Below are 10,883 nucleotides of genomic sequence, written 5' to 3'. Positions count from 1 at the left end.
TTCGAGCTCCAGAAACCATAAAAGACTATCTATTAAACTAGATGAAAACATAGAACACTGTGTCAAAAATTTTAAAAAGCCACAAACAAAAAGAGGAACTGGGAAAACTATACAGAACACATATGACAAAGAGGAATTTCCTTAATACACAAAAAAATTCCCAAATCATTTATACCAACAATCTAAAAACAAATGGGCAAAGGAAATGAATACACCAGTTCCATTTTTCACTCATCAGATTGACAAGAGGAAAGAGTTTTAAAATACCAGTGGAACTGAGGGTGTCAGGAAAGAAACTCACAGGCTTTATTTATGGGAGTACTTCACTTTGGAGTAAATGTCAATATCTACAGAATTCAAAATGCAGAAAACTTTAACCTAGGAATTCCACTCTTAAGAGAATTATTTTACAGATAAAAATATACAAGGCAGAGACCCTGATAAAAAGCTGATTGTTGCAACCTTGTTCATAATAGCATACCCATTAATAGGAGATTGGTTCAATAATTGTATTCTGTATAATGGAAACTTCAATCATTGACAGTAATGAAATAAATCTATAATCACTAATAGAAAAAAATATCCCAAACTGCATCATCAAGAGAAAAAAAAGTAATTTATATATATCATGTACTATGATGTTCCTTGTTGCAAAGCAAATGCATACAGATATGCTTGTATATGCACGGAAAGTCTTGAAAACTCTTGATATTGACTGCTGCTGGGGCAGATTCATTATGCATTACCTACCCTTTTGCATTGTTTGAACTGATACATTTTTTTAATTTTCAAATCCCCCATTTCCCAAACACAGACACATTTGTTGGCCATTCATTACACATTAGATGCAGACCAAGGTATAACCATGAATGATACTGTTTATTTCTCCCAAGAAGGCACAGATAAATGATTCTCAAAAGGGTTGCTTTTACATACTACAGGTGCAGATTCCCAGATATTGAGAATTTGTAATGAGATGCTTTCTAAAACAGTGAACATGAACGCAGTAAACAACTTCTACTTTTTTGACATATAAAAATTTCTCACAGCATTCTGACACTAATTTATCAAGCTTCACTTTCCTAAAAGCAAAATTTGAAGAAAAACAAGAGTGACAAATTTAACAGTGGTGGTAAAAGAAACCATTTAGATATTGCCTCTCAAAGGTGATACAATGAGATCTTGTACAATCAGGTTATAAGAAGAGCACACTGAAGTTACCAGCATTGTGTAGAGAAGCAAGCTAAGAATCAGGGAATTACTGAAGAGAGATTTGAATTAAACAGTTTTCCTGGGTGGAGCCATTACATATTAAATATATGTTAAGAATTTGCCAATCAAAAATTCCAAAATTAGTTTGTCATCAAGATGCTTCATAGAAAACATTCACAGAAACCAACCATCAAAGAGCTATGCCATTATCACAAAGTTACAAGAGAGTGGGGTGCGGCATAAAGGTAGAAATACATAGATCAATAAAATAGAAAGCTCAGGAAAAAAATCTCACAAATGTATAATCAATTGATTTGCACCAGGCATGGTGGCACACACCTATAAACCTAGCAGCTCAGGAGGTTAAGGCAGGAGGATCATGAGTTCAAAGCCAGCTTCAGCAACTTAGTGAGGCTCTAAGCAACTCAGTGAAACCCTGTCTCAAAATATAAAAAAAAAAAGAGTGGGAAAGTGGCTCAGGGGTTGAAGCACCCCTGGGTTCAATCCCAGTATAAGGGGAAAAAAATCAACTCATTTGCAACAAAGGTGCTAAGACAATTTAATTGGGGGAAAGAACAGTCTTTTTAACGGATAGTATTGGAACAACTGCATAGACACATAGAAAAAATAAAGCTGGACTCCAACTTCAGACCATATGCAAAAATCAACTCAAAATAGATCAAAGACCTAAACGTGAAAGCTAAAACCATAAAACTGTTTGAAGAAAACAGGTATAAATCTTTGTGACCTTGGATTAGCCAATGCTTTCTTAGCTATGACACCAAAAGCAACAAAAGAAAAAATTGGAATTTTATCGTGAAGAGGGCAATAAATACTCTGCTGACTTAAAAGGTTAATGTTGTACAGCTTCACATTCACCAAAATTAAACTTTTGTACTTCAAAGGTCACCATAAAGTGAAAATACAAACCACAAAATGGGAGAAAAATTCTGTAAACTGTATATCTGATTTTTTTGTGTATCTAGTATATGCAAAGAACTCTTACCATTTAATAAATAAAATGACCCGATTAAAAATGGGCAAATGTTGAGCACGGTGGTACATGTCTATAATCTCAGCAGTTGGGGGCTGAGGTAGGAGGATGGTGAGTTCAAAGCCAAGCCTCAGCAAAAGCAAGGTGCTAAGCAACTCAGTGAGACCTTGTCTCTAAATAAAATACAAAATAGGGCTGGGGATATGGCTCAGTGGTTGAGTACCCCTAAGGTGAATCGCTAGTACCCCTCCCCAGTCCAAAACGGGCACAGGATCTGAAGGGACATTCTCCAAAGATACACAAATAGCCAATATGCACATTAAAAGATGCTCAACAAACATTACTAGCTATCAGAGACATGCAAAGCAAAATCACAAGGAAACAACAGTTTAGCCCTAGGAGGACTGTCATCAAAGTCAGATTAACAAGTGTTAATGCGGATGTTGAGAAACTGGAACTCTCACACACTGCTGGTGGACTGTAAAAAACAGTGCAATCACTTTGGAAAACAGTTTATCAGGTCCTAGAAAAAATAAAAAGGTTTAATGGTTACCACATGACCCAACAATTCAACTTATAGGTATATATTCAGGAAGAAATGAATGTTCACACAAGAAGGACACTGGTGGTTAAGGTGGGCACTCATGTCTATATTTGAAATGCTTATTAATAAGGCAAAAGTGGTTAAAACAAATAAATGGAAATTTTAAAAGCTACATCAGGACAAACAGCTACATAATGAATATTGATAACTAGTATGTACATTTAAAGAGGTGACATTAAAATTCCAAACTCTGAAACAAGCCTGTACTGAAATGCTTCTCACACAAATAGGACATAATTCCCTTCAGGTCCTATTTTAACCCATTATTTCTACAACATTACAAAAATTGAAAGAATTTTTGAAACAATCCATTTTTTATTCAAATAGAATCACATTTAACAATCAAGGTCATATAATTTAAAAACTTCTGAACTGTTTTGGACTCAGATGGATAGTTGATTGTCGGCAGTCATTAAAACAATGCTCTTGATCCAGGATCAGATGAGAAAGGACACACCAATTTATTTTCACTGGTTGTCTACATTAAATTTTATTAAATAATGTCTCTTTACAAAACTATTCTATAAATGAAACAAACTAGATTTTTAAAGGCAGCAATTATATATGCTATACAATGCACCAAACTGAAAACTCACTCTTTTTATATCACAAAATGAAGTTGAGCTCACTAGATAAAACCCCACATCCTTCCTTGTCTACCTCACTCTGTAAACAGAAATCCTTCCAAGGGAACCCATTTCTTTTTCTTTCTGTAGTTCAAAAACTGATAATACAGTTTCATAAGGTTACCCAGAATTTATGGACTGTTGCCTAGGATCCTAAGCCTTTCCTTAAAGAAAGAAAAGAAACAACACCAGTTCTCTTTCATGCCATTTATTTAGAACAGTTTTCCTAGACCCATTTCCCCCCTAGTGAATGTACTAGCCTTATTTAAACAAAGATGAGTGAGTGAAGGAAGAAAAGAGATTTTAGGGGTAAGCCTGAGGTTTGAGAACCACCACACACCTACCCCAACCCACCTTTCCACTCATCCCCCTCACCTTTACACATTTCAAACTCTAGGTGAAACAGAAGCTTTCCTTCTATCATGTTGTTCTTCCTATAATTTCTTTTCTTTGAAAATATTACCTAACTCCCAGCCCCATTAAGTCTTTGCTTGTTCACATCTAAACTTTCATGTGAAACCCAGCAGAGAAGTTCAACTCCAATAATCTTTCCTAACCCTCCTTATTTCCTGGAAGTGCAGCGCGGCAATGACATATTATCATGGCATTGAGAACAAACACAGAGGACACAAAACTAACTGAATTCTGTCTCTCCTTGTAAATCTTCAGATCTGTCTGGGTAAGGCCAGTCAAGTTTTAAAAGATTATAGTAATTGTACATTTTTTAAAAATTATCCGCTTCTAGTTTACATAAATAATTTTAGGGTAAACATTCAATAAGGCATTTTCCCCATTGCTCCCAAGATTTCATCTCTTTCTGCTGCTGTGGGCATAGATGGTGTCACTCCATTCTGTCTTCTTTGGATCATGATGGAATTCTGTGTATAGGCAAAAAGAAGAAACCAAAATCAATAGTGTATGAAATGCTAATCATATGCTAGTAATTTGCTACTGCTTTCTCAAAAACTCTGAAAATCAAGTTAAATAAATCCAAACTGTAGTTCTGGGACTCCTGATGTTTCAAACAAAAAAATAAATAAATAAAATTGCTTATTCTCATAGAAATATGCTAATAGTAACTGAAATGGGGACACACTGTGTGAGTACAAGAGCATAAGAGTGTATACAGTTCACCAAGAAGACTACTGTATAACTGCAAGACAAAACCAACAGTCCATTTAGCAAATAAAAGGAGGTAGCTGGATCCAGTGCTCAGGGAAACAAATTATATATTAATGCATTGGGAAAATGGAACCTTAACTACCAAGAATGGTAGTGGCAAAGGAGGCAGAAATGGAAGCCTAATATGACATGAGAGCAAAGTAAGTTATATGTTCTGCTCATCTTCAGAAAAAATAAAATTTACAACAAGGTTATTATTTTAGGGCTGCAGATTTACATACCTAGGAAGATTCACATATTAAAACTGCATTCAGATACCTCAGAATAGGATGAAATAATTTTAATAAGAGTTCTCTAGGATCCTTCAGGACTGAAATACATACAGAGGATAGAAGAAAAGTTGTTTCCCTATGGCCATCACTGGGAAAAGACTATGGGCCTCAGTTTCATGCTGAAATGATGGGTTTTAAAACAAAGCTCACCAAGCTAGGCTTACCCAAAATCTCCGGCAGTTTTTGTACTTCAAGAAGTAACTGGAACATCTTTCCTTATCATAGTTATTTTCATCCATACATCTGCTAGAAGCATCAGATTCCTTAAATATGTAAGAAACACATTATTTAAAAGGCCTGAAAACAAAAACTGTAAAGCTATTTTGTCCCAAGACAGATAAAGTAAAATGGATCATTTTATTCAATGGGTACACTAAAAGAGAATAATCTTGCCAACTATCCAAGAATTTATTCTGCTGGAGCAGATATCTTCCTTTTCATAGTCTGGGCCAGTTTTCTGAATATCTGATCACAGGAGTCTGAGCCAAAGTACTAACTGGGATCATGTGATCCAGAAACTGTAGCAAGGAACAATATCCACCAAACCACTGCTGCACAGTTAGAATGAGAAACAAGTCTCTTGACTCAGTACAGCTCTCCTGGATTTTCCAAATTCTCACTCTGATTTGATATTTGACCTTAATGCTGATTTTTAGATTTCAAATAAATTGCTAATAAGTGGTCTACATCAAGACAACCTAAATTAACACCATTCATCTCAGTAAATTTTTGGCTACCATTTACTCTATTACGCAAGTAAAATATGTAAGAAATTTTAATAGTTATTATTAATATCACTTCAAAACCAAAGTGAACACAGGGATATGAATTTAAAAGAGGGTAGGTGCCTTTTGGGAATTAAATTTAAGCTGTCTGAACTGGAAGGAGGTTGGATTACAAACTTCAAAGTGAAAGAGATGATTATGAGAAGTTACCTAAAAGTACGATTTAACTAAACAGGTATACTATTTGCTTCACAGATCTAAGAAATGTGTTCTATTTAAATAGATTTACTTAATAAAGCTGTTGAAATGTAATATACAGAACAAAGCTATATTTCTATGCCAAATATATAATGCATATTTTTGAAAAACGCATATAAGGTCAGGCAATATAATTCCTCATAGCATCAATATAATCACAGCATTGTACAAGGATGTCAAAATTACAAGAGAGTATAAATCATACCAAATTAATGCAAATACAAGCTTACTATTACAATAAAACATCCTCTCTATAAGACAACTTTATGAAAACCTTTAGGCTTAAAGTAGGTTTTCTATTATCAGCCAATTACTCTCAGCCAGGTTGTCTCAAGGACATGATAAAACCAGTGCTATTAAAACCACAAATTTCAGTGGCAACTTAAAAATGTAATGCCTTCCAGTTTTCCATGTTTGGACTAAAGATTTTTTTAGTCTTACAAACGCCTCTCTAGTTTTATAGTGCCAACTAAAGGCTTGCATATTTTACAAAGAAGCAAAATTAAAGAAGAATCTTTATTAGCTAAATCACGAACATCTAAACACTCTAGTGAAATAAAATACACTGGTCAGGAGTACGTTTTGTACAAAAATATCTTTATTTAACAACTGCAGAAAAGAGAAGCCCACAGTTAGAAGAAGCCTGTTTTGTTTTTGTTTTTGTTTTTTTTAACTTAACACTCAGGAAAATGAAAAGCAAACCACCCTACCAACAAACAAGGATTTACATCAGGATCTCTCAGTCGGTGCGTCACCAAGGGCATCCTAAGTCTTCTTACTGAAGGTTGATAGACAAAAAATTGTTAGGCAGTGGATGACAGAAAATAAGTCAATAAGTCTTACTGACCCCACAAATACTGAAAATTTAATTCTGGCATAATGATCATTTAGAATTTCATGGATCCTCTGCATTTGGGATATGTTTCTCCTTTGTACTGCCATGTGCCTTAATATAAAAGCCATACTGAAATACATATACTGAAATTTGATTCTAATGCCCAGTGAGAAAAATAGTTCAACTATATTTAATTGTGGTTTACTCTTATTCCTTATGTGTAAGCAACTAAATATACTAATAAAATCTAATAATACTTCCTTATTATACACTAATTAGCATATAAATTAAGGAAAGGATAATCCAGTACAGCCCACCTTAGCAAAAACTTTAGTCAACTAATGAACCAGAATGACTATTCTGTTACCAACACTAGGACAGCAATATAGCAGAAAGCAAAGTTATGGTTTAGTTGACATTTTGCAAAGCCATAGAGTTTTTAAAAAACATTTCTTTCAGTTAACTCCATTTGGGAGGGTTCAACTGAAATTAGTATGGCAACTACCTTCAAAGAAATGTCATAGAAAAAATTTAAAAAACAGTTAAGTAAATTATTTCAAAGTGATTTTTTGGTTTCAATGTATTGGTATATTATTGACAAACAACCCTCAATATTTTAAGATGCTGTGAACTAAGCCTAAGGAGCTGATTTGCCTTGTACTCCCAAATCTAGTTCTAGCTTAATCATCCTTCTTCCTAAGGGTCAAAGGGCAAGCCAGCAAATAATGTCTTGTGACCCACAAAACTCCACTGAGTAAAAAAATGAATTTGTCAGTAAAATCACAGAGGTCATAATTTTTATATGAAATGGTCTCAGGCCAGGGTTGAGGCTCAGTGGTAGAGCACTTGCAGAGCATGCATGAGGCACTGGGTTCAGTCCCACATCACACAAAAATAAACAAAATAAAGGTATTGTGTCCATCTACAACTAAAAATAAATTTAAAAAAAAAAAAAGAAAGAAATGGTCTCAACTTTCTGTGCCAAAGACGGGATCACAAAAAAATATCAATAGTATTAAATAAATATATTCAGAAAAAAACAATCATATCAGACAAGCTGGTATTCTCCAAAAAATGTTACCCAGTACACCTGGGAGCAAATGCACCACCAGTAGAGAAGCGCTACCCATCCCTGCCTCAGCCTGGACCCTGGGGCTCAGATAAAGACCCTGAATCCCCAAGTCAAAGTTATTAAATGTTTTTGCTTTGTTCTACTGTAGTTCTTTTTTTTTTTTCCCCCTTTTCTGATGGCTGATTTACAAAATAAAGTAAGCTTCTGAGAAGTCTCTAAACGTGGAAAGGAGAAGCAAAACTAATAGTTAGGGAGGATGGAGAAGGGTATTTGGCCAAAAACCTTGGTAGCTTGGTCTAGACAGTTTGGCATCTCCTGAATGAGAGTCTCAAGGTACCTCTTGTGTGGAAAGATCCCTGGACTCTACCCAGCCCCTACCTTCTCCTTCAGCCATGTTAAAAGCAGAGGCAGAGAATGTAAGAACTTGTAGCCTATGTCTCACTGGAAAAGAAAACTTGTCATCTGGCTTGATGGAGAAGGTTCCACCTCACACTCCTATTACAATATCTATACACTGTGGCAGGATATCACATTTAGAAGGACCAAAAAAAAAAAAAAAAAAGTAAAATACTTGAATGGGTTTGTATAACGTTAGTATTATTGAGAGAATCTTCTTTCCCAGCTGAAGCGATTCATGTATTATTCTAGTCCTGCTGTAGTCCTTTGTAACTTAGGATAATCATGCTTTTCAATACCAAAAAAAAATATATATATATAAAAATATAAACTTGAAAAGGGAAAAATCAGATGTCCAGGTTGAAAGAGACCCAGTCATTGCAAAGAAGGGCAGGAAAGGGTCTGATTATTCTGAGGTCCTTTACTTTTTAGTAATCACTAAATAATTTTATTTTGTGATTTTCGTTGACTAGTACATGAAAATAGCCAGTGAACTAAAACATTTTGGCAAAAAGGAAATTCAAGATGCCATTCAATTATATCTGAAGCCTTTTGCTCTCTGGAACACAATTCTTTTGCAGGCTTGACTTCTCCTAAGAAAAATAATGGTGCTAAATAAATTCACAACTTTCCTTTTCACATCTATCCTGTTATGTGAGAACACAGAACTCTAAGCTGTTCATAAATAACCCTTGTATATAATAATCTCAACAATGATCAGACACAGAATTAAAGTTGATTACTTTACATGAAAATATCTACTCTGTATTTCATCATCAGAAATTCTTTAAAAATAACAACTAGGTAATATCCACACCCGGATCACGTTTGCTGCATGAGTTTATTCGCATTTTTATTTACGTTTCATTTTCTTTTCCTTCCGGATTATAAGCACAAGTCACTTTAAATTTCGAAATATCACCTCCTTTGCCTGATCTCCTATGTGTTAAACTGGAAATGAAGAGGAATGTCAATTTACAGCCAGAAGTAAAGCTGAAGGGCCAGATCGAGTGCTCAGCTAAAGAGGCCTTCCTTATCTACTTACTTTTTGAAGGTACAGCACTAAACAAATGTTACAAGACTCTAATACTAGCATGATAGCCAGAAAGAAACCCAAAGGTTTGAAGGAGGGGTCAGATCTGAGGCAGAACTCTTAAAATCCACTCCAAGGAGCAAACTGTTTAACAAAGTAGTTCTTGATTTCTTATACAGTACTTCACACCCCCCTCTTCAAGTAGCTTTTAAAGGGAAAGAGGAAGGGAAGGTTACTGAACACGTGCATGCCCACTGGCTGGTCAGAGTCTAGGCAGGATCTGTGACTGCTAAATCGAGAAGCAGAAACACCATAACCTTAACTACTGCTGGGTGCAAAGGGCCAGGGGCAGTAAGTCAGAGGTGCATACCGGAATGGGGCAGGCAAGCCGAAGGAAAAACTGAAAGGATGTGAATCCGAGGCCGCGCTGCCTTCCAAGGTGCTGCCTGTCAGCGTCTAATCATGGAAACGGATATAGGTGAGCACACCTTTCTTGGTGCTGCGACGAAGAGGGGTCCGGGACTGCGAAAACTCTGAGAAGTGGGAAGTGGGGGGGGAGGGGGCGTTCTAGTTTCGAAAGCTGGAGAGGAGGATGAAGAAGACCTGGAGGTGCCGTGACAAGGTACGGGGTCACTTTCTTCGTCCCAGGTTATACAGACCCGGGTAGCGAGAAGACCAACAGGAAGCGGCCCGCGCAGCGTCAAGGCCTGGAGGGAGCAGCTGTGCGCTGCAAAAGTGGATTCGGACCCCGTGGCGGCCCAGATGCGCCCCTTTCTTTCCGCTTCCCAGTAGCGGCAGCAGAGGGAGGGGCGGGGGACCACTCACCTCGGGCTGCCGCTTCGCCAGCGCCCAGGCCGTCTCCAGCTCCAAACACGTCAATGGCTCACGCAGCAGGACCTTAAGTAGCGCGCACCCCAACGTGCTGCCCCCGCTCCCCGGCGGTCGCCAGCCCAATCGGCGCGCGGCCCCGTCAGACTGACAGGCTTGCTAAGCTTTGCGCGGCGGGGGCGGGCGGGCCTCGCCCCGCCCTCGGCTGGCGGGAGGAGGGCCGAGGAGGGAGGAGTGGGCGGGGCGGGGCGCGCAGTCCCGCCTCCTCCCCCGCCCCGCCGCGCCCCCCGCGCCGAGGCTAGCTTCTTAACACTTCGGTTTGATGGACGGGTGCCACGGACCAATCGTCAGGCCAGCAGCCGGCGGCGGCGGCGCCTAGTGGTCGGCCTCAGGGCGGAGCGCGCGAGGTGGGCGGGCGCAGCGGCGGGTGGGGGCCGGGGGTGGGGCGGCGGGAGGCGGGGGCGGTGGCCGAGCAGGCCGGGGGAGGCGGCGGTGGGCGCGACGTCGGCGGCGGCGGCGGCGGCGGCAGCGGCAGCTGCAAGTTGGGCTGCAGGGGCAGCGCATACACTACAATGGCTGCTGGAAAGAGGCGTAAGGAAACAATTTCCAGGCCCGCCGCGTCCAGCCCGAAATATGAGAAAAAAATTATTAGAAATTCCGCGGGCGGTGTAAAGGCGGCGGACGGGCCGGAGGGAGGATGTTAAAGCCCCGCGGTGAGTTCTCCCGGGGTCCGGGGCGGCGGAGAGGCGTTTAGCGGGAGAAATATCAGGGTTATTTAAATTATGGGACTAGCTGAGGGGGCAGAGGAGCAGCGGCGGCGGCAGGAGGAGGAAAAGTTTGTGCTAC

General features: G+C 38.9%; 1 protein-coding gene across 4 annotated transcripts; it reads right to left on the bottom strand.

Moving 5' to 3' along the window:
- Positions 1 to 3,105: 3,105 nt before the first annotated feature.
- On the bottom strand, positions 3,106 to 10,134 carry Chchd7 (coiled-coil-helix-coiled-coil-helix domain containing 7). Of its 4 annotated transcripts, none has more exons than XM_076836083.1 (5): positions 10,035 to 10,125; positions 9,580 to 9,665; positions 6,602 to 6,651; positions 5,055 to 5,153; positions 3,106 to 4,314 (listed from the first exon to the last, which is right to left on the bottom strand). In XM_076836083.1, the coding sequence occupies exons 3-5, from the start codon at positions 6,635 to 6,637 to the stop codon at positions 4,210 to 4,212; spliced, it is 240 nt and encodes a 79-aa protein (XP_076692198.1). In that variant the 5' UTR covers positions 6,638 to 6,651; positions 9,580 to 9,665; positions 10,035 to 10,125; the 3' UTR covers positions 3,106 to 4,209. The 4 variants fall into 4 exon arrangements, with proteins under 4 accessions (XP_076692198.1, XP_076692197.1, XP_076692199.1 ...); XM_076836082.1 differs by having other exon boundaries at positions 6,584 to 6,651; positions 10,035 to 10,124; XM_076836084.1 differs by lacking the exon at positions 9,580 to 9,665 and having other exon boundaries at positions 10,035 to 10,134.
- Positions 10,135 to 10,883: the final 749 nt, after the last annotated feature.

This window comes from Callospermophilus lateralis, chromosome 16 (assembly GCF_048772815.1).
Source record: "Callospermophilus lateralis isolate mCalLat2 chromosome 16, mCalLat2.hap1, whole genome shotgun sequence".
Classification (NCBI taxonomy): Eukaryota; Metazoa; Chordata; class Mammalia; order Rodentia; family Sciuridae; genus Callospermophilus; species Callospermophilus lateralis.
Note: the sequence above shows the minus strand (reverse complement) of the source record. Positions and strands in the feature narration are given on the sequence as shown.

What these genes read in the sequence shown, in the direction of transcription:
- Chchd7 (XM_076836081.1), bottom strand. Translation starts at nt 6,637, where the DNA reads ATGCCCTTGGTGACGCACCGACTGAGAGATCCTGATGTAAATCCTTGT. An exon ending in ATGTAAATCCTTGTTTGTTG is followed by an intron (nt 5,154 to 6,583) that starts GTAGGGTGGTTT and finishes TACATATTTAAG; the next exon opens with GAATCTGATGCTTCTAGCAG. An exon ending in AAAACTGCCGGAGATTTTGG is followed by an intron (nt 4,315 to 5,054) that starts GTAAGCCTAGCT and finishes GCCTATACACAG; the next exon opens with AATTCCATCATGATCCAAAG.